Below are 24,142 nucleotides of genomic sequence, written 5' to 3'. Positions count from 1 at the left end.
CTGAAGGTAGACAAACTGCTGTACTTTAAGGGATGCTACTTCATATATCTTCAAATTATCTTCTCAACAATAACAATACAGGAATAAAATGAATCCTTCAATGACTGTTTTGACTGAAAAGAACAAATGCATTTCAGAAAGTTATTTTCACAAAAAGGTAAATATTCTTTCCCCATTCAAATAAAAGCATCATTTTAAGTTGCACACTGAAAATATACCAATAGTGAAACTAAGATAGTACAGAAACAAAGCGGCATTGCTAAAGTTGAAGCAGTATGATATTAGACAAAGTGCTTCATACAGAACAGCACAACAGAGTACTGGTCATCCTGTGGCTCCAGCTCCATGCAAGATCCACATGACATGGCAGTTCCATCCTTTCTGACCACAGCAGGCAGTTGTCGCGAGCTGCAGCACCTCTGGGTTGCTATCGATACTAAATCCCTCCCCCCTTGAAATCGGTATCTAGGGTTGGTAATGGCTGCGTTTGTGTTACTGCTGGTGTGGTGGGGTGGGAGGTATGGCATAATTTCTTGCCAAGGAATCAAGCAGCATGCCCTCATCTGGACTGGCCAACTATGATGGCTCAGCCTGACACTGCAGGGGCAATGATGTTGACAACATCTCAGAAGCATAATGCTGCTCCAGTATAATCAATACTTGAAGAGGCTTGGGTGGTGGGAGCAGCTCTGTGCCAATGGCTCTCACACAAATAAACAATTGTTTGCTCCCTTATAAGTGGACTAATGAGGTGCAGGTTGTACTGGTGAGTGGGCAGTGTGGAGTTATGGTTAGAGGTGAGGTAGGCGAATGCTGGTGTATCAGGTGGGTCCATGGTCTGGAGGAGGTGAAGGGGGGGAGAACACTGACTGTGAATGCAGTCACGACCAGAGTGGGTTCTGGTGATAGATAAGGAGACAAGGAGTTCATGACTGGGTGTGTCATCCAACAGCAGACATCCCCTATGATAAGCCCTTGCCCCCCCCCCTCCCCCGTGCCAACTGAATGTGGAGCCTAGACACAAGGCACCCTTCATACAGGCAGACATGTACTTGGGTTGGGCATGCTGTACAAAGCGTAGGTCGTAGGTGGTCTAGCAACATACCTCATGCAAGATTTCGGATAGACTGTGTCAACATTGTCGTTAAGGCCTTGGGCATTTGAGCTTCACATGTTCTGACAATTCTTTAGGCCTCTGGGTTGGAGGCTTGGTGGAAGGGGCAGTGGTCAGGTGTTCAATGTTGTTGTTGTGACAGAAAGTCTTAAACTGCGAAGATGTGAACTGGGGACCTGTTGTCAGACATCACTGTGTGAGGAGCTCCCTCGAAGGCAAAGATTGTAGAGAGGGTACAGATGGTAGCATTGGTGGTTGTTGATGACATACATGCCATAATGGGAAAGTTGGAGAGAGTGTACATCACCAGTAACCACATAGCTCCCTGAAATTGCCTAACAAAATCAATGGATACCCTCTCCCATTGGCGGTCTTGGGGTGGTCACGTAAAATGAAGTTGTGCCATAGCCACCTGGTTCAGGGATGCAAGGCCAAAGAAAGAATGCGATGACAACTGGGCATTCAGACCACCCAGTGGCTAGTGTTAAGAATCCGCTTGTGGCGGTGAGCCTGTATCACATTGCAAAATAGTTGCAAAAGTTGTGTCTACTTGTTCCGGCCGCCAAGACCACACTGCTAACAAAACTTTGTGCAGAACTAGGTCACAGACCAACACTCACATACAATCAATGAGAATGCATCTAGGGTTTGTTGCAGGTGCTGATTGAGCACAAAACAGTTTTGTCAATCACACTTCTGTTGAGGCAACAGGAAAGTGGGAATAGGTGCCTGCAGTGGCTTGTCCAACAGTGGGGCATAGCACATTTTGTAGTTATATCTGTTTAAAAACAAAGTCCACCACTGGAGCTGCTGCACTTACTTTTCTGGGAGCTTGGACCGAAATCCAAAAATCGATCTGCAAACAGTTGTGGTCATGAACAGACGGAATCTGCTGCCATACAAATACACATGAAACTTCTTGACACAAATGTGAATGTTTTTGGGGTGTAGGTGATTGGTCTTTCAAAGCTGACCAACATTTTAGAGGACAGAACTGCCGCAATCCCATACGAGACACATCTGTCATGATACTCAATCACAGGTGCATAGTATATGGCATCTGTTTTAAGACAATCCTTACAGCACTGAAAAGCCTGTTGACAGGATGTCAGCTACACAAATTTGATGCCCTTTTTGAGCAGCTAAGTGAGCAGATGAGGAATGAACTTCACATAGTAAATGATCTTGTCAAGAAGAAAATAATTGTTTGAGGTTAGTGGGCACTGGCATATTTATTATTGCATCAAAATCGTTGCATGTGGGCATAATACCCTTGCTTCTGGGGCTGTACCCAAGGGGGAGGGTGGGGGCGGAACTATGTGCACAACCACATGATACATCAATGATCTTTCATAGGAAACTTTACAATTATGACACAAAACATTGCACTAGACTGAATCCTGAATTTCCCCAACATATAAATAGTTTGAATAACTTACGGGAATGCAGCCAAGTAATGTCTTCGACAACTGCCAATATGTCTGTATCATTTCAACTACACTCCTGGAAATTGAAATAAGAACACCATGAATTCATTGTCCCAGGGAGGGGAAACTTTATTGACACATTCCTGGGGTCAGATACATCACATGATCACACTGACAGAACCACAGGCACATAGACACAGGCAACAGAGCATGCGCAATGTCTGCACTAGTACAGTGTATATCCACCTTTCGCAGCAATGCAGGCTGCTATTCTCCCATGGAGACGATCGTAGAGATGCTGGATGTAGTCCTGTGGAACGGCTTGCCATGCCATTTCCACCTGGCGCCTCAGTTGGACCAGCGTTCGTGCTGGACGTGTAGACCGCGTGAGACGACGCTTCATCCAGTCCCAAACATGCTCAATGGGGGACAGATCCGGAGATCTTGCTGGCCAGGGTAGTTGACTTACACCTTCTAGAGCACGTTGGGTGGCACGGGATACATGCGGACGTGCATTGTCCTGTTGGAACAGCAAGTTCCCTTGCCGGTCTAGGAATGGTAGAGCGATGGGTTCGATGACGGTTTGGATGTACCGTGCACTATTCAGTGTCCCCTCGACGATCACCAGTGGTGTACGGCCAGTGTAGGAGATCGCTCCCCACACCATGATGCCGGGTGTTGGCCCTGTGTGCCTCGGTCGTATGCAGTCCTGATTGTGGCGCTCACCTGCACGGCGCCAAACACGCATACGACCATCATTGGCACCAAGGCAGAAGCGACTCTCATCGCTGAAGACGACACGTCTCCATTCGTCCCTCCATTCACGCCTGTCGCGACACCACTGGAGGCGGGCTGCACGATGTTGCGGCGTGAGTGGAAGACGGCCTAACGGTGTGCGGGACCGTAGCCCAGCTTCATGGAGACGGTTGCGAATGGTCCTCGCCGATACCCCAGGAGCAACAGTGTCCCTAATTTGCTGGGAAGTGGCGGTGCGGTCCCCTACGGCACTGCGTAGGATCCTACGGTCTTGGCGTGCATCCGTGCGTCTCTGCGGACCGGTCCCAGGTCGACGGGCACGTGCACCTTCCGCCGACCACTGGCGACAACATCGATTTGCTGTGGAGACCTCACGCCCCACGTGTTGAGCAATTCGGCGGTACGTCCACCCGGCCTCCCGCATGCCCACTATACGCCCTCGCTCAAAGTCCGTCAACTGCACATACGGTTCACGTCCACGCTGTCGCGGCATGCTACCAGTGTTAAAGACTGCGATGGAGCTCTGTATGCCACGGCAAACTGGCTGACACTGACGGCGGCGGTGCACAAATGCTGCGCAGCTAGCGCCATTCGACGGCCAACACCGCGGTTCCTGGTGTGTCCGCTGTGACGTGCGTGTGATCATTGCTTGTACAGCCCTCTCGCAGTGTCCGGAGCAAGTATGGTGGGTCTGACACACCGGTGTCAATGTGTTCTTTTTTCCATTTCCAGGAGTGTATTTACATGAACTGTGAAGACAGATCCAAATATCAGTAAGTAATGAACTCTTAACACATCGATGATATGTCCTACTACACCGAACTGGACTCCAGATCTAAGATTTACAACCTTCATTAGTCTTCAACATTTACATTTTAGAATGTCCGTTTTCTATGAGGTGTTCATGATGCCTTGAAGAGGCATCACCAAGGCATGAATGCACATGTCCAGTAAATGCTTCTGCACTCACCACGCCACGCCTTGTCTTGCCTTGCCCATACTGTTTCATCAGCGTGACCATCCTTAGAGGAACACATATCAGTCCCACGAATGACACGTGTTACACTAAAAAATCTTAAAATGCTCCAAATTGAAATTTTAATGAATTTCTTTCTTGTTTCTATATTAAAACAGTTGTCTTAACCCTTCAACTGCTGTGGATGAGATTAACTCATCGAGCAGTGCCACTCCCCAAGTGCTGAGGACATGTATAAACATGGCCCCTGGGGTTTCCTAAAGCGCTACTGACATCTTCACGTGTTCTGTTCTGTCTACCTCTTACTGCTATAGAGGAGTTACTACCATATCTTGACGAATGAAAATGTTCTGAGCATTTACCATACAAAATATGTGCCTCTAAGCATGTTATCACTTGCAAAGAACCTTGTTTCGATATCTTTAACCATTTATGAAATATGATAATTGTTATGACTACCGTATTTACTCGAATCTAAGATGCACTCGAATCTAAGCCGCACCTGAAAAATGAGACTCGAAATAAAGGGAAAAAAAATCCCGAATCTAAGCCGCACCTGAAATTTGAGACTCGAAATTCAAGGGAAGAGAAAAGTTTTAGGCCGCACCTCCAAATCGAAAGAAAGTTGGTCCATTGTAATATGAGACACAATTTAGGTCAAATGAAAGACGATACAGCTACAGTAGTTTGGTTCGAGTCGTAAGCTTAGCAGTTAAGCTTTACCAGGTAGCCATTGCTATGCGTCAGGCGCTCTGTCCGTATTTATACGGGTACTCTTCCTTTTTCACGTGCTTCGTCTGGTTTGAATCGACTGCTTATTTTGCTTTGATCTGATATGTGCCATTTTCTTTGTTATAGGTGTTTACGTCACTCTAAGCTGAAAATGCATTACTGTACTGCGTCATGCATTGTTTGTCGCATTCTGATAGTGCGTGTTTACGACCTGTCGCCGCTCGCGGCATGGCTTGCTTTTGTGCGCGCTACCGCCGCTTACAATAAAAAACAAACAAAAAGGAGAGGAATCATCTCATTAGCGAAACAATGGCAAGAGACTGCTATTTGTTGTTACTTACACTGTTGCTTTCTTTGTAATGATCAACAAGAACCAAATAACAGACTGCATATGATAGAACATGTTCTGAACGAGAGTTAGGTGAAAATTTTTCTCCATTTGAAAATCTTTGCGGCCGCTTCTTTAGTACATCAAATTCTGCACAGAAATTAGTCATCTTATATTTAAAAATCTAGTCGGTTGCCATGCTTCATTTCTGACTGTATCACTATTAGGCATAAGAATAATACGAATATAAACATGACACGATACGTATATGTTCCGCGTTTGCTGTTGTCTCACTCTACTTTCATAGTTTATTAGGCAGACAGGATTTAAATGAGATAGCAGCAAACACGAAAGAATACATGGCAAAATGTTTACATTCGTATTATTCTTATGGTGAAGAGAATACTGCATGTGATTCACATTTCATCAGGTTCCTATTAGCAACCATCACTTCCCTCAGGTAGGAAAAAATTCAGAACGTAGAGTTGGCCATATTGACAAACATCCCTAACAGTCTTGCCAGTCGGATTTTCGTAGTACATTGAAATACTGCTACATTCGAAGATGAACAACACGGAATTTGTATTTACTTCGTTGGATAATGTATGAAAATGCAGTGGTCGAAACTCGGGGTGGAGAAAAAAAAAAGCTCGTCTTCCACCTTTTTTTTTAATTTATTTACTGACACAGAGGTTTTGGTGCCAGTATTTATCTCTGTGCCTACAAAGCATGCCTGTGTAGCACTAAATATATTCGACGGCAGAAGTTAGTTGTGGCGTACCTACCAACGTTTTTCAGAACTTCCGCTTGCTTTGCACTCGATTCTAAGCCGCAGGCGGTTTTTTGGATTACAAAAACCGGAAAAAAAGTGCGGCTTAGATTCGAGTAAATACGGTACATGATTTATGATGCGCAGGGCCTGAATTGGGGTGCATCATGTAGGACCATCAGTTGGATATAAAAATCGATAACTTGAACACATAATGATATATTGTTCTGCTCTCAGTTTTAAATGAAATTTCAATATCTTATTCTTATTTCATACAAAGCTATGATAAGCTAAAATGAATCATATCAAAAGTTTAGAAAATGCCTTTTTACCACTGCAAACTCTTTAAAATTTTGTGGAAGGTTTTACTTAGTTGGATGCAGCCCAATAACTATGGCACATAATGAAAAGAAATTCAGTTGTTTATTGAGCAAATATGGCAGACTGAAAGATGTGCAAAAATCAAGTTTTTTCATCTCATAGTTTTCTTAAAATCGGGTGATAAGTGTTTCATAGTGGCTTTAATACTGTCTTCAGCAGAAGTAGCAGCTTTTGATAAGTAGTATAGCCATAACAAAGCTGCTCTCAGCACAGAATGCAGAAAGCATAACTGTAGCACCAAAAGGGTTACTAAATTACTTTTTTTTCTTAATGCTCTTAAAATCAGGAGAGAGACCATTTGTGGAAAACCAGCCGATAATTCTTATAAAATTCCTCTGTTGTTGTTAAGCCTATTGGAACTTATTATAATACTTGGGTTTTCTGCTAAAAGGAACTAGTTCTACTTTATGTGCAACACATGGCAGATGATTAGTCTACACTCCTGGAAATTGAAATAAGAACACCGTGAATTCATTGTCCCAGGAAGGGGAAACTTTATTGACACATTCCTGGGGTCAGATACATCACATGATCACACTGACAGAAACACAGGCACATAGACACAGGCAACAGAGCATGCACAATGTCGGCACTAGTACAGTGTATATCCACCTTTCGCAGCAATGCAGGCTGCTATTCTCCCATGGAGACGATTGTAGAGATGCTGGATGTAGTCCTGTGGAATGGCTTGCCATGCCATTTCCACCTGGCGCCTCAGTTGGACCAGCGTTCGTGCTGGATGTGCAGACCACGTGAGACGACGCTTCATCCAATCCCAATTATGCTCAATGGGGGACAGATCCGGAGATCTTGCTGGCCAGGGTAGTTGACTTACACCTTCTAGAGCACGTTGGGTGGCACGGGATACATGCGGACGTGCATTGTCCTGTTGGAACAGCAAGTTCCCTTGCCGGTCTAGGAATGGTAGAACGATGGGTTCGATGACGGTTTGGATGTACCGTGCACTATTCAGTGTCCCCTCGACGATCACCAGTGGTGTACGGCCAGTGTAGGAGATCGCTCCCCACACCATGATGCCGGGTGTTGGCCCTGTGTGCCTTGGTCGTATGCAGTCCTGATTGTGGCGCTCACCTGCACGGCGCCAAACACGCATACGACCATCATTGGCACCAAGGCAGAAGCGACTCTCATCGCTGAAGACGACACGTCTCCATTCGTCCCTCCATTCACGCCTGTCGCGACACCACTGGAGGCGGGCTGCACGATGTTGGGGCGTGAGCGGAAGACGGCCTAACGGTGTGCGGGACCGTAGCCCAGCTTCATGGAGACGGTTGCGAATGGTCCTCGCCGATACCCCAGGAGCAACAGTGTCCCTAATTTGCTGGGAAGTGGCGGTGCGGTCCCCTACGGCACTGCGTAGGATCCTACGGTCTTGGCGTGCATCCGTGCGTCGCTGCGGTCCGGTCCCAGGTTGACGGGCACGTGCACCTTCCGCCGACCACTGGCGACAACATCGATGTACTGTGGAGATCTCACGCCCCACGTGTTGAGCAATTCGGCGGTACGTCCACCCGGCCTCCCGCATGCCCACTATACGCCCTCGCTCAAAGTCCGTCAACTGCACATACGGTTCACGTCCACGCTCTCGCGGCATGCTGCCAGTGTTAAAGACTGCGATGGAGCTCCATATGCCACGGTAAACTGGCTGACACTGACGGCGGCGGTGCACAAATGCTGCGCAGCTAGCGCCATTCGACGGCCAACACCACGGTTCCTGGTGTGTCCGCTGTGCCGTGCGTGTGATCATTGCTTGTACAGCCCTCTCGCAGTGTCCGGAGCAAGTATGGTGGGTCTGACACACCGGTGTCAATGTGTTCTTTTTTCCATTTCCAGGAGTGTATATGTGACTCAATATCGACCCTTCTAGAACTCCATTAACAAATATTAAAATATATGCTCACAACCATGTTTTAAAGTGCTAACACACTAAAACTGCTGCCTTCTGAATGACCAAGCCTTGACCAGCAAAATTATTCTACAACACCATTATAAAAGAGATACAGATAAAAGTATAAATACAAATATAAAAAAATCGTGCTCACTTCCCTCGTAACCGTGCCTTTCCAAAAATGTGATTCATCATCTACTGTCCAATCGATAAAATAAACTAAAATGATTTGGTGCATACAATCTTTGAATACTGGCAGTGTGACAACAACTATTCACATGCTTCCTGTACCAGTACATCTCCAGGAACAATCTACCAGGATACAAATATATAAGCAGTGTAACTGTTTGTGTTAGTATCTGAGTATGTCATGTTTTTGTACTCTTTTTATCAGCTAGTACAAAATGGATATCAACGAAATTATTCAAATTCCTATGGGCCCACCTCCCTGCAGCTTGTAACTTAGGTTTCTTAGCCTTCAACGTGCACCTCCTACATCTCTCAACTACTTCAACACAAAAAGAAATACTTACTCTGACAATACACCCTCCACGGCATACAATCTCACATAGAAGCAGCTTGGACTCTCTAAAGCAAGAACAGTCACTCTGAGGCGGAATGGATCACTATTTTCCTTTATCTCTGTGTCTGGAACCACATCAGTCACTTCTGGCAGAGGTTTATTTAGTGCTGCAGCAACTTCTTTTGGCTTCACTTTTGAGATCACTCGTTTTTCAGCTTTCTAAAAACATCATAAAATGGTGTACTATCTTTAAATATATATACTGACTAGTGCAATAAGAACACTATCACCAATATTCATTCCAACTATTTTGTATAGTAAATTTTCAAACAGATCATCACAGATAAGTACATTGTAGTTTTTCAGGTAAGAGATCAGTAACGCTGAATTATCTTCATACCGTGCTGCAGATACATAGATAGCGAAGGATCTAACAACATGAAATAAAATGTTAAGCACAATTACTTCAGTCAGAAAATCTTACTGGGAAATGAAATGAAGTTTTATGAAAATAAAATAACAGAACATGGAACTATATGAACAAACCGTACATTTCTGCTTCACTTAAACAGTAATTTCTTTAGTTAGGTCATGAACAATCTAATGCTGCATATTTTACTGAAGCCTAAACTATAATGGCATCAAAGTGAACCCAATTTGGAGCTAAATGTGGCAGCACACCATTGTAAATATAATGTTTATAATAAAGTTTTGATTTCAATAACCATTCATGAAGAAAATAATCTGGTACATATGTATGTTGTGTACACATCAAACCAACACTAATTTAATTACAGTTGTGATCTTCAGGGGACAAAATGTGTAGTACTACCAACAGATACATACTAAATTAAATGTTACACAATTGATACATTTTAGAACTAATAGTTCTTTCAACAATAGGGAGACAGGGACAGGTTAAGGAAGGTTAAAAGAAGGGACAGGTCACTCAGACCTTCACTTGTAATGAGGACAAGTGTCTAACCTAGTGTGTGTCAGCAGTACTACACATTCCAGTATCACAATTTACTAGTTTTCTCAACAGATTTTGCTTTGATACAATTAAATTTCATTACATGTTTTCAAAATATATCAACATAGTTCCCTGGCAGTCTGTGCTTCATTGTACAGTGTGGACTGACTTTCCAGTGTGCATGCAATTGGAGAAGCTGTTGGGGAAGGGTGACTGTATCTCTGATGGAGGCAGAAGTGAGTGAGCGGGGCAGGAAGGAGGGAGACGGATGGGGGTGCGGAAGGGAGGGGTAGCAGTAGATGCTCGCGATAGCACTGCAGTCAGTTAGTGTGGCACACAATGATGATAACATGGCTTGCGATGGGATCACACGACAGAGAAAGGGGAGACCGACAGGTAGAGAGCGTGCACTGCAGTAAGTTAGCGGAGATTGAGGCCAGAAGAAATATAAGCATGAAGGATGTGTTGCAAGGATAACTTTCAATTATGGAGTTCAGAAAACCTGATGGAGGTGGAAGAATCCAGATGGCATGATTGTGAACCAGCTACTCAACTCGAAGAAGTTGTCCTCAGCAGCATGTTCTGCCACTGTACATTCAAGTCTGCTCTTGGCCGCAGTTGGCAATGATCATCCTTCTGGTGGGCAACTTGCTGGTGGTCATACTCACATAAAATGATATGCAGACAATGCAGCAGATACTTCCTTCAACATACTGCTGAGGGAATTTTCATCACTTCATATGCACCATACACAAGTGGCCAAGCTATATGGGAACAATTTTTTTGGACTGGAAGAAATGACAGCTGTCAAAATACAGGTAATGTTGGTGGTTAGTTGGCTTGATATGGACAGATATGTGCATGGAGCTATCAGAGTGGCGGCTGTCATTGTCCAGGAAGGTTGTACATTGGGATGAGGACAACAAGCGGATGCAAATGGGAGAGAGAGTGTTGAGTTTGTGAAGAAATTAGGATAATGTGTCTTGGCCCTACATCAAAGAACATGAAGATATCATTAATGAACCTGAACCAAATATGGGGTATGGGAGTCTAAGAAGCTTTTCTACACGTAGCCCTTATACAGATTGGCTTAGGAGGGTGCCTTGTAGGGGCCATGACCGTGTTGTGAATCTGTTCATGTATCTTCTCCTCAAATGAGAATTAATTATGTGTAGGGATGCCATAGGCTGGATGTATAAGGAATAAGGTAGTGGGTTTGGAGTCAGGTGGATGTTGCGAGAGGTAGTGTTCGATAGCAGCAAAGCTGTGGGCATGCAGAACGTTGGTGCATAGAAAGGTGGCATCAACAGTTATGAATAGGGATCCAGATGGTATTGGTGTGGGAATGGTCAGAAGTCAGTGAAGGCAATGGTTTCTACATTCCATTTGTGAGGCTGCATTACAGGCAATTAGGTGAAAGTGCTGGTAAAAAAGAGCAAAGATTCTTTCAGTGGGAGCAGAGTAACCAGCTACAGTGTGGCATCTAAGATGATTGGGTTTATGGATTTTGGGAAGCATGTAAAAGGTGTGTGTGTGTGTTTGTGTGTTTGTGTGTGTGTGTGTGTGTGTGTGTGTGCAGTGACTGGGGTGAGGAGAGAGATGGGATCAGGGAAAGATTATGGGATGTTTCTGAGGATGTAAGGAGAAATTGGAGATTATGTTGGACTTCTGGGATAGGATCACTATGACAGAGCTTGTAGGTGGAGGAGTCAGACAGTTGGCATATGCCTTCATCAGAGAAAGTCTCTGTGACTCATCACAGTGGTGGAGCTTTTTGTTCGCAGGGAGGATGAGTAAATCAGTGGCTGTCTTGAGATTGTGGATGTCTGTTCTTTCTTACATTGAGAATTTTGTAGTCTTAGGAAGATGTCTGGGGAAAGATCATGAGGCCAAGCTGGACGTAAGGAATTCCTGGAGGGTGACTGGGCAGAGAGGAAAGATCATGATTAAATGGAAGAGTCAGGTTCCAATATTGGGGATTATGTTGGCTTTTGTTGGATGGATTGGTAGTAAAGAAGAATATCCACTGATGGGATTGGGAAGAGGACAGACGGTCTTTTGAGACAAGCATAGTTGAATTTGGGTAAGGGATTAAAGGTGGGGTACCTGGATAAGACAAACTTCAGTGCAATTGAGGCTCTTTTGTGAATAAGATGACGACAATGTTTTGTGTTTGCTTAAGTTCTGTGTTTCTTATAGTGTTGGGAGTTTTGGAGGATTTGTCAGATGTGAAGGAAAGCAATGCAGGGCCTGGATGCTCTGAGATCTTGGCAAGTTGGTTTACTTGGGGAGGGTGTAGGTGCTGATGTGTAATAGTATCCCAAGGCAGGGGTAGGATGTCAACAACTTCGATTATTTTTCGAGCTAGTGTCTAGAGCACTCATCCAGGTGCTAACAGAGTAAAGTCTGGGAGTTGGGATTGTACAGTGACGGTACCTTGTAGAAGGAGCAAAGGTGGTTCAGGGATACCTGCAGCAGGCAGGACGGGGTGAAGTAGCCACAGAAAATAGACAAATGGAAGCGTCAGCTGGTTGTAAAGCTAACCAGTTTTGAGAAATAGAAGGCACAAATAAACTATGTTCAAGGCTGTACAATAGTTCAGTGACACGAGGATTTTCATTTGGGAGTTAGCTATCTTCGTGCACAGGGTGAAAAACAGGATGGACATGAAATTATGTCAGAAGCAATGTCTGAGGAATGGCAGTCAATTTTGAGATGAAATATAAAGATTTGTGGCTGGGATGTCTATTAAATGTGATCTGGCTGACAAATGGTTTGAGGACAGCATACACTACGACCAAAGCAGACGTGATCTGTGCTACAGGATGCTGCAAAAGCCACTTGCCTAATCCATCCACCCAGTACATGCTAGTCTAGTTCTGTCAAAGGCTTATCCTTTCCCATCACAGGCAGGGCCACACGTGAAAGCACCCACATCATATACCAACTCTGCTGCAATGTCTGCATATAATCGAAGTTGTCTAAAAGAATGAATGGTCATAGCTAAATGTGGCCAAGAGCTGAATTGAGCATACTGCTGAGCACAAAAAAACACGTGATCACTGGCTGCTTCAGAACTGTACCATCTGGATCGTTCCCCACAATACCAGTTTTTCTCTGCTATGTATATGGGAATTATTTTTGCAACACATCCTTCATTCTATTAAACCTCTTTATCTCAATCTCCATAACCCACTGTAACTAGACTGTGTACCCACCACTCTCCATCTCTGCTCTGTCACACCCTCCAAATCCACTTTCCCACATTTTTGTCATCGTGTGCCACACGAACTCACCAGCCCCAATACCTGTGTGCCATATTCCTATCCCGTACACCTGCTGCTTTTTGTCCCACATTCCAATCCAGAACAACTGCTGTCTTACTCCGAGCAGTTAGCCATCCTTCCCCAGTCCCTCCTCCCAATTCCAGGCTTTTTTTTTCTCTCCCTCTATCCACCCCATTTGAGACATCCCCTCACACATATTGTGTGTAATAGTTAACATATTTTATATAGCTGGCCATAGTTTATAGTACTGTCATCTCGTTTATCTTTGCACTACATGTGTTACAAAGACTTATTCTCTTCACTGCAGCTCACACAGTAATGTTTTTATTTTATTTCACCACAGAAACAAAGTTTTCACACTCAGCTCACATGTTACTGTACAACTCAATGTTTGTTTAATAGTTACAAGAGCGGTACTGAATGAAATACATCTTGATAACAGATCTAATACAATGGTGAACAAGATAACAGCATTCAAAAGTATGACAAGCCATATGAAAGAGGGTTATGTAAGGTATAATAATAATAATAATAATAATAATAATAATAATAATAAACACTGAAGACAGCATATAAGGTTCTGAAATGTGTACACGTAAAGCACAGACAAACAGCATCTAGCATAAAGTGGAAGTTTCCTTCAATTAATTTCCAAAACATATACATACACCATTAGAGCACAAGATTTGAATTTGAAATAAAACGTGGTTTTCTGTAAAAATTTATTGAAATATGTACCGATTTATTACGTAGACATCTGAAAATGTAAATGGATACCCTGGCTTTAAGCCATATGCATACTCTTCCTGTGAAATTTACAGTAACAAATAGCATAAATGTTATGGTATTTCTTTGATGCAGCATTCAATTTTGGCCTTTAATGCTTGGGTGGTATGTGGGCTTGTTGGTGTACACAGAAAGGTTCAGAAAACCCTACAAGAAAGTTTATCGATGTTAAATTGCAAGATCATGGTCACTAGCCTGGTCATCAATATAGAGATAACATGATAAAAAAAAGATTTGTACAATAATGCCAACGTTTCATGGGCAGCAATGAAATTGGCACCGTTCTGCTGAAACCACATAGTATCTTCAAACTGAGGCTCAAAGAACTAGGTTATCGCATTACAGTAACATTCCACATTTACCATTCATGCATTACCTGCATTGTTTTCAAGGAAAAATGGTCCGATGACTCCTCCAGACCAAATGCACACAGAATAATGACACATTAGCGATGATTCCCCCTCATCTTCATTATTCATTAATCTTCAGTTGGTGATTTTGGAGCATTATTTCCACCAAAAATTTGATGTACTTTACAGATGTAAGCAACTAAATTTTCACCACTTTGTTAGTAATGTTTAACAATACCACTGCACTGTTTAATCGTCAGTCTACTAACTCCTACTCATGTGTCGTAATTATTAACCTATCGAATCTAGAAAGCCAAACTGGTGCACATTTTAAACCTTGTGCTCTTCCTGTAACTCCCTTTACTACAAAGATTCATTTAGTACCATCCCCTCCCCTCAGTACATATTTCTCAGGCCTCTGGTACCCAAGCAGAGGAAACCAGAACCTTCCATGTGAGGCCCTCCTCATTTAATACATTCATACACAGATGAAAAGGAAAAGTTGAGATATTTGTGTTTCAGCAAACAGGGATCGATAACATGTACTTACCGGTCTCTTACTACACCAGGAAGAGTACAAATTGCTATCAACTTGAAGATAGTTCTAAGTCATGTGACAACACAACATAACGGAAGTTCAAATATTTTTCCTCTCACATCACTAGAAAGAACATATCTCTAGTATAATGTGACATCAGCTTAAGTAGTAAATATCAAAAACTGAAAAGAAAAGCACGTAGTCGACACTACTGCAGTAATGGTAAAATGAGTATATTAATATGACAAAAACAGTAACAAATTGCTAAATAATGTTAACATGCAATGACATATCGGACCTAAAAACATTCTACTGTCAAAAGAGTGAAAATGGTATGCCAGCCTTTTAATGTACTTTTTTCTTTGCCTTGGGGGATTCTTAAACAAATGGTCACTAGTCTGTGGTAGCTGCAAAAATTCATTCCATCACTACTCTGGTGCTAACTTCTTTATATCCCTTACTAAACGAATTCAGCTCAATGGTTACAAGGTCTAGCAAAATTCCACATTAAATGTATTTTTAGAAATACACCATCCATAATCACTATGAAATTTTTACCACATTTCCATACAATACAACTCAAAATATAGTATTGAACTAAGTTTTACCTTGTGTGGAACAGTGTCCTGGACTGATACGCCTGATTTTGCATATTCAACAAGAACAGAGCTGTAACATACACCAAATGAAGTGAGTGAGTGACAGTACTGATAATAACAATAACAACAACAACAATAATAATAATTAATAATAATAATAATAATAATGAACTATTTATTCTCACTGTTTATCATCTAATAAATTAATAATTAGAAATACATCTCAATCCATTGCTAAATATGGCTTATTACCAGTGTTTGCAGGTAATCAGCTACCCATCTAACCCACAAAACATTTCTGCCTATCTATAAACCACTCTTGTCCTCAACTATTTGTCCTATAAATCACATCTTTCACATACCACAATCTATGACAGTAATGTAGCCAAGCATATCCTACTCCACTACAGCTAAAGAGCAACAGTGTTAAATATCCAATATGATCAACCTTTGTGAAGTGCTCCATGTGTGCACATTAAGTGATATAGTATACTGGAAACACACTGGACCTGCAATTAAATCTAACAAATTTTGTTTAGTTACAAAGAGACAGAATGGCAGGCCAGTACTTTTCTTCAGCAGTCAATATTATTTTATTGTATTGCTGGCGCGCACACACACGCGCGCACACACACACACACACACACACACACACACACACACTCTGCAGCTTTCTTTCTCAAGGAGCAGAGAGGAACAGGCCACTCAGACTACCAGATAAGAGGGGACCCATATGTTATCTGGACAAGTGGAAACTAAGATCTTTGAATACTGATGCCGTATTTTCAAAGGAACCGTCCCAGAACCTGCACTGAGTGATTTAGGGAAGCCACAGAAAGCTCACATCTGGATGGCTGGAAACATAACTGAAACCTGAACCTACTAAAGGGGTCTTAACCACAGCGCCACCTCATTTGGTTGTTTGAACATCTGCCCTATTCACAGGTCTAGGCACTCAATTACTGACTGCCGTCCATTCCAAAATCTAGAGAAATTTGCAATTGGAAAACTTCTAGAGCAATGGGGAGATTTATGACACCTGTAGTTCAATATTTTGTAACTTTCTAGAATCATACTTTACAGATGGAATCTACTCAATGAAGAAACACTGGACAACGTGCACTGTCAAAAAAAAACGTACATTTTTTTAGTTAAAAAATAGTCTTTCACTACCAAGCTGGATTTTTCCTTGCCCTTGCATTCTTTAATATCCACAGTTTCTGTGTCACTCTTAAAGGTGCACCACATGTTTCAGCTGTTCACAACTGGCAATGGTCCGCCAAGCTTCATGTGGGGAATTGGTTTCTGTTTACAGTGCTTTCTTGAAAAATAATGGAAGGAGTAAAACTAATCATTCATCATATAGCTGAGGTAATGAGTGGTCAATAGGTACATAAGAAAACAAAACTTTCAGACGATTTCTTTATTCAGAGCTAACTAATGCAGAATAAACATCCACACACAAACACCTGCTTGTTCACAATATCCTGTCCTGTTACAATGTACAGGTTGCAAAAATGATAGTTTATTCAAGGATGGAAGGAAGATTGGGGTTTAATGACCCGTCAACACAGGTGATTACAGACAGAGCACACATACTGATTGAATCTAAGATGGTGAAGGAAATCTTCCATAATCTAGATTTGATTGGATCTATGTTGTGTAGAGCCATTGAAGAGCATTGACGCACAACCAAGATGTCCACATTAGTCAACGAAGATGGGTAAGCCACGTTAAGAAGGCATCAAAGACCAGTCCTAAAAAATAGTCTGAGGTCATCAGGTTGAGGGATGGCCCATCAAGATACAGATCTGAATGGGGATGGAATGTATGGTGATGACAGAGATTCATAACACAGGTCTTGGCAGCCAAAAAATGGAAGCCACGAGTTAGAGCCCAAAATTGCACTCTGTGTATTGCTCCCTGCAGTCTGCGTTCAGCAACACCCAACGCAGAAAAACACAAATAAATGCAAAAATGATCCTCATACAAAGAGAGCGACACCGTAGGGCAGCACCAGACCATGAAAGGAAGTTTTGGATAAAAATCGGGAGTGGACTAGGGAAGCCTCACTCATGCAAGATGGCAAGGATGTGGTGGTGCCACTTGGTATCTTAAGTTATTTGCAGATCGATGAATACTGCAAGAAGGTGTTGATGCTGGGCAAAAGTCATTCGGATAACAGAATCCAGATGGACTAAATTATCTGCAGTAACATAGCCTCAGCGAAAACCACCCTGGATCAAAGCCAAGAGGCCCCATGATTCAAGGAGGCATTACAGCCTTCGATTCACTGTATATTCAAGTAACTTGCAAAGTACTTTCATTAAACTGATCGAACAATAATTGTTCATCTGAAGAGGCAGTTTAGAGCAAGTATAATACATTGGCTAGCTACTGATGATTGTTGAAGCATTTGGTTGTGCACCCGGTCCTGTCCAGGAGTTGTGTCAGGGCGGAGAGCAATTGTACTGGCAAATTCCCACTTGCTAAATGGGGCATTATAAGGCTCCAGGCAACGAGAAACGAATGAAAAGGGAGCCGTTACAGATGTTTGAGAAGATGAAACACAGGTGGATAATGCATTGATGCAAGGTGAAATGCCGAGCAGAATGCTCTACAAACGCATCCGGCCTATTGAGGATGACACTATTTAGGGATATTCCTGGGCACCTGCAGGACGGCAGCCGAAAATGCCCCTGATCTTTGGCCTTACCTGCAAAAAAGGAGTATGCAATCCTATGGCAGCAAAATTTCATTCTCAAATACCGTATTTACTCGAATCTAAGCCGCACTTTTTTTCCGGTTTTTGTAATCCAAAAAACCGCCTGCGGCTTAGAATCGAGTGCAAAGCAAGCGGAAGTTCTGAAAAATGTTGATAGGTGCCACCACAACTAACTTCTGCCGTCGAATATATGTAGCGCTACACAGGCATCCTTTGTAGGCACAAAGACAAATACTGGCGCCAAAACCTCTGTGTCAGTAAATAAAATTAAAAAAAAAAAAAAAAATTGGAAGACGAGCTTTCTTTCTCCGCCCGAGTTTCGACCACTGCTTTTTCATACATAATCCAACGAAGTAAATACAAATTCCGTATTGTTCATCTTCGAATTTCAATGTACTACGAAAATCCGACTGGTAATACTGGGATTTTTGTCAATATGGCCAACTCTACGTTCTGAATTTTTTCCTAGCTGTGAGAAGAGATGGTTGTTAATAGGAACCTGATGAAATGTGAATCATATGCAGTATTCTCTTCACCATAAGAATAATACGAATATAAACATTTTGCCAGTATTCTTTCGTGTTTGCTTCTATCTCATTTAAATCCTGTCTGCCAAATAAACTACGAAACTAGAGTGAGACAACAGCAAACGCGGAACATATATGTATCGTGTCATATTTATATTCGTATTATTCTTATGCCTAATAGTGATACAGTCAGAAATGAAGCATGGCAACTGACTAGATTTTTAAATCTAAGATGACTCATTTCTGTGCAGAATTTGATGTACTAAAGAAGCGGCCGCAAAGATTTTCAAACGGAGAAATATTTTCGCCAAACTCTCGTTCAGAACATGTTCTATCATACGCAGTCTATTATTTGGTTCTTGTTGATCATTATCAAAGAAAGCAGCAGTGTAAGTAACAACAAATAGCAGTCTCTTGCCATTGTTTCGCTAATGAGACGATTCCTCTCTTTTTTAAATTGTAGGCGGCGGTAGCGCGCACAAAAGCAAGCCATGCCGCGAGCAGCGACAGGCCGTAAACACGCACTATCAGAATGCGACAAACAATGCATGACACAGTATAGTAATGCATTTTCAGCTTCGAGTGACTGACGTAAACACCTATAACATAGAAAACGGCACTTTCAGATCAAAGCAAAATAAGCAATCGATTCAAACCAGACGAAGCACATGAAAAAGGAAGGATATCCGTATAAATACGGACGGAGCGCCTGACGCATAGCAATGGCTACCTGGTAAAGCTTAACTGCTAAGCTTTCGACTCGAACCAAACTACCGTAGCTGTATCATCATTCATTAGACCTAAATTGTGTCTCATATTACAATGGACCAACTTTGTTTCGATTTGGAGGTGCAGCCTAAAACTTTTCTCTCCCCTTGAATTTCAAGTCTCAAATTTCAGGTGCGGCTTAGATTTGGGAATTTTTTTTTCCCTTTATTTCGAGTCTCATTTTTCAGGTGCAGCTTAGATTCGAGTAAATACGGTAACCCTTTCCTGGCATTTAATTAGATAATGGGCCCAGGCACGAAACCATTTAAAGGCAAGGTTACAGTCGAGAGATGGTTGTCCTTTGTAGTGTTGGAGGACCCGACAGCAGTCTTTGATAGTAGCAGAAATTTTGGGGAGAACCCAAAAAAGAAGAAATCACCAAAGTAGCTGCCAAAAGGATGGCATCAGCGAAGGCCCACCGAGGAGGGCGTCCAAGCAAGTGATGTTGAAGAAAAGATAAGACGATCAGAAAATGATCGTTGTTGCACAAATTGTCATGAAATCCCTATTAAACAGAGGTGAGGAATCTGAACTAGAGATGAAAAGATCAATGGTCGAGAAAGTGCTTAGTGTCACGCTAAAGTGTGTGGGGGCTCCAGTGTTGGAGAAACATAGATTAAGCACCGCACTCACAGAGGGTTATGTACATTTAAAATCCCCAAGGAGAAGGAAGGGGAAGTGGGACCTGTCAAAGGATGGCAAAAAGAGCACAAAGTGTAGAAGGCTAGTCAGGGGGGTGGGGATAGAGATTGTAAATCGTTACTGCAGTCTACATGGAACCGAGTTCAGTATGAAGAGGAACCAGGGAACTAACAGCAATTCTGGAATGTAACCATTAGAGTTCCTTCGGAGGAAAGTAGTACAAGCGTCAGGATGGATGTCGATCGGGCCACAATCGGTCACCGTGCCGAGTCAGTATCCATCACTGGTAAGGACGGAGTGACATCCATTAATGTAAGAGCACACCCCAATTGAGATGGTTGATTGGTTGGTTTAAGGATGAAAGGGACCAAACTGCAGAGGTCATCGGTCCCTTCCTCCAAAATACTAAAAATACCCACAGAGAATAAAACAAATGTTCAACAGAATAGGAGACAGACGACACAGAACAAAATTAAAAACTGAGTTTAAAACTGTAGGCCAAAGGCCAGAATCAACACAAAACAATCAAATAAAACAGAAACACTCAGATTAAATGATAAAAACCCCCTGTCCGAATAAAACGTAAGACTAAGTCAGCCATAGCAGAATCATCTGTTAAAAGGGTAGGGAGCGAGTCAGGCAGTGCGAACGACTGCCTGAACACAGCTAAAAGTGGACAGTCCAATAAAATGTGGACCACTGTCAAAACGGAGCTGCAGCGACATAAAGGTGGGTCCTCATGTCGCAATAGGTGGCCGTGCGTCATCCATGTGTGCCCAATGCGCAGCCGGCACAGGACAACAGACTCCTTGTGAGAGACCCGCAAGGAGGACCGCCACACATTGGTCGTCTCCTTAACAGCCCGCAGTTTATTCGGAGATGTCATGCCACGCCACTCAGCAGTCCACATCCCAAGCACCTTATGGCGCAACACCAACTACTGATCACGAGCCGGGAGGCCGATCTCCAAAGCTGGGGCGTCGATCGCCCCTTTGGCCAGCCTGTCAACACGTTCGTTCCCCGGGATGCCAACGTGACCTGGCGTCCAAACAAAGACCACCGAACGACCAGAACGGGTAATGGCGGAAACAGACTCCTGAATAGAGGACACCAGAGGAGAAGAGGTATAGCAGCGGTCGATGGCCTGGAGGCTGCTCAGGGAGTCACTGTAGATGACGATGGACGTACCTGAGCAGGAACGCATATGCTCAAGAGTGGCGCGCAATATGGCCACCAGCTCTGCAGTAAAAATACTACAGCCAGCCAGCAAGGAGCGCTGTTCAACATGGGCAGCGTGAGCAAAAGCGTAGGCAGGGCGACCATCAACCAGGGAACCATCAGTGTAGACAGTCTCACAGCCTGAAAATGAGGCGAGGAGCGCAAGAAAATGGCGACGGAGGGCCACAGGCGGAACCGAGTCCTTGGGTCCCTGTGCCAAGTCCAGACGGACGGACGGCCGGGGCAAACACCAGGGAGGCATAGGTGCACGGACCCGGAAGGGAGGCAGAAGAGGGAATGACCCCAGTTCCGACAGCAGGGACTGGATGCGGACAGCTATGGAAAGCCCAGACCTAGGTCGCCTTTCGGGCAGATGGAGGACCATGGCAGGGAAAAGCAGGTGATGATTGGGATGGCCCGGCGAGCAATGGACGTGGACAGCATAGTCGGCGAGCAGTCGATGGCGGCGAATCCGCAGCAGGGGAACCCCGGCCTCCACCAGTAGACTATCCACGGGGCTCGTACGAAAAGCGCCAGTTGCAAGCCGAACCCCACAGTGGTGTATGGGGTCTAACAACGTCAACACTGAGGGTGATGCAGACCCATAGGCCAGGCTCCCATAATCAAGCCTGGACTGTACAAGGGCTCTGTACAATCGCAACAGCGTGCAGCAATCTGCACCCCAAGACGTGTGGCTCAGGCAGCGGAGGGCGTTGAGGTGCCGCCAGCACTTTTGCTTCAGCTGAGTAATATGAGGAACCCATGTGAGCCAGGCATCAAAGATGAGTCCTAAGAAGCAGCAAGTGTCCACCACTTGAAGCAGGTGGCCGTCGAGGTAAAGTTCAGGATGAGGGTGGACCGTCGGATGCCTGCAGAAGTGCATAACTCGAGTCTTGGCTGCAGAGAACTGAAAACCATGAGTCAGAGCCCATGATGCTGCCTTGCGAACAGCTACTTGCAGCCTGCGTTTGGCGACTCCCGTAGTTGTGGAGCTAAAGGAGATGCAGAAGTCGTCGGCATACAAAGAAGGAGACACCGATGACCCCACGGCTGCAGCCAGACCATTAATGGCCACTAGAAATAAGGAGACGCTCAACACCGAGCCCTGCGGGACCCCATTTTCCTGTGTAGAAGATGAACTAGAGGCGGCACCGACTTGCACCCGGAAAGAGCGGCGCAATAGAAAGGTTTGAAGAAAAGCCGGGAGCCGACCACGAAGACCCCACTCATGCATGTGATGCCTCCATGTGGTGTCATACGCCTTCTGCAGATCAAAAAATACAGCAACGAGATGCTGACGTCAGGCAAAGGCCGTACGGATAGCAGATTCCAGCCGCACCAAATTGTCCGCACCCCGGGATGGAGCGAGGAGACCGCGCGACTCAAGGACCCAACACAAACGCCGCCCCACCATACGTTCGAGCAATTTGCACAAAACGTTGGTGAGGGTAATGGGACGATAGCTGTCCACCGCCAGTGGGTCCGCACCGGGCTTCAAGATGGGGACAATAAGACCCTCTTGCCATTGCGACGGGAACACGCCCTCGCTCCAAATGCAGTTAAAGATGGTGAGGATGTGTCTCTGGCAGTCCCTGGAGAGATGCTTCAGCATCTGCGCGTGGATGCAGTCTGGTCCTGGTGCTGTATCAGGGCAATCGGCGAGGGCAGCGAGGATAAGTTGCAGTCGCAGAGCTCTTAGCAAAGTGTGCAGCAAGGTGTTCAGCAATGGCGGCAGCGTCCGTGCAGACAGTGTTCTACAAGGAGATCCCAGGGACACCCATAGGGGTCTGGTATCCATAAATCCGCCGGATCCGGGACCACACGAGCGAGGGGGAGACACGGGAGCCCAAGGATGAGACATACCTCTCCTAGCACTCCTGCTTACGCCGTGCAATAAGACGATGGGCCAAGGCACGGAGCCTCTTAAAGGCGATGAGCGTCTCTAGAGACGGGTGCCGCCTATGACACTGGAGAGCCCGCCTACGGTCGCGAATAGCCTCAGCAATCTCCGGCGACCACCAGGGTACAGCCTTCCTCTGAGGGATTCCAGAAGAGCGGGGGATGGCAGCCTCGGCCGCCGAAATGATTGACGTGGTTAAGACACGGACCACCTCGTCAATGTCACCCTGTGGGGGAGACTCAATGGTTGCAGCGGAAGTAAAAGCCGGCCAGTCAGCCCTGTGGAGAGCCCAGTGGGGCAGGCGCCCAGAAGAATGACACTGGGGCAGTGACAAATAGATGGGAAAATGGTCACTACCACACAGGTCAGGGTGCACCCTCCAGTGGAGGGATGGGACAAGTCCGGGGCTGCAAAGAGAGAGATCGATGGCCGAGAACGAGCCATGGGCCACACTGAAATGCATGGGAGCACCGGTGTTCAAGAGGCTAAGGTTGAGCTGAGCCAACAAATGCTCCACGGCACGACTGCAGTCATCGGAGACAGTCCCACCCCATAGAGGATTGTGGGCATTGAAATCGCCCAGTAACAAGAAAGGTGGCGGCAATTGGGCTATCAGTGCAGCCAGGACATGCAGCGCGACATCACCATTTGGTGGAAGGTAAAGACTGCACACGGTAATAGCCTGCGGCGTCCACACCCTAACAGCGACAGCCTCTAAAGCTGTTTGTAGAGGGATAGACTCGCTGTGAAGAGAGTTAAGGACATAGATGTAGACGCCACCAGACACCCTTTCATAAGCTGCTCGGTTCTTATAATAACCCCGATAGCCACGGAGGGCGGGGATTCGCATTGCTGGAAACCAAGTTTCCTGCAGAGCAATGCAGAGGAAAGGATGAAGGCTGATATGTTGACGG

The 24,142-nt window shown here is 44.6% G+C and overlaps 1 protein-coding gene across 3 annotated transcripts in view; it reads right to left on the bottom strand.

The window, feature by feature from the left end:
- LOC126161664 (uncharacterized) overlaps nucleotides 1-24,142 on the bottom strand; it is a 496,787-nt gene that overhangs the window by 103,146 nt on the left and 369,499 nt on the right. For all 3 annotated transcript variants that reach the window (XM_049917659.1, XM_049917660.1, XM_049917661.1), the window contains exons 17-18: nucleotides 15,458-15,518; nucleotides 8,926-9,134 (exon numbers count right to left, since the gene is read on the bottom strand). In XM_049917659.1, the coding sequence (XP_049773616.1) occupies nucleotides 8,926-9,134; nucleotides 15,458-15,518 (270 nt within the window). The remainder of the gene's footprint in view (nucleotides 1-8,925; nucleotides 9,135-15,457; nucleotides 15,519-24,142) is intronic.

The sequence above is a fragment of the Schistocerca cancellata genome, chromosome 2 (assembly GCF_023864275.1).
Source record: "Schistocerca cancellata isolate TAMUIC-IGC-003103 chromosome 2, iqSchCanc2.1, whole genome shotgun sequence".
Taxonomy (NCBI): domain Eukaryota; kingdom Metazoa; phylum Arthropoda; class Insecta; order Orthoptera; family Acrididae; genus Schistocerca; species Schistocerca cancellata.
Note: the sequence above shows the minus strand (reverse complement) of the source record. Positions and strands in the feature narration are given on the sequence as shown.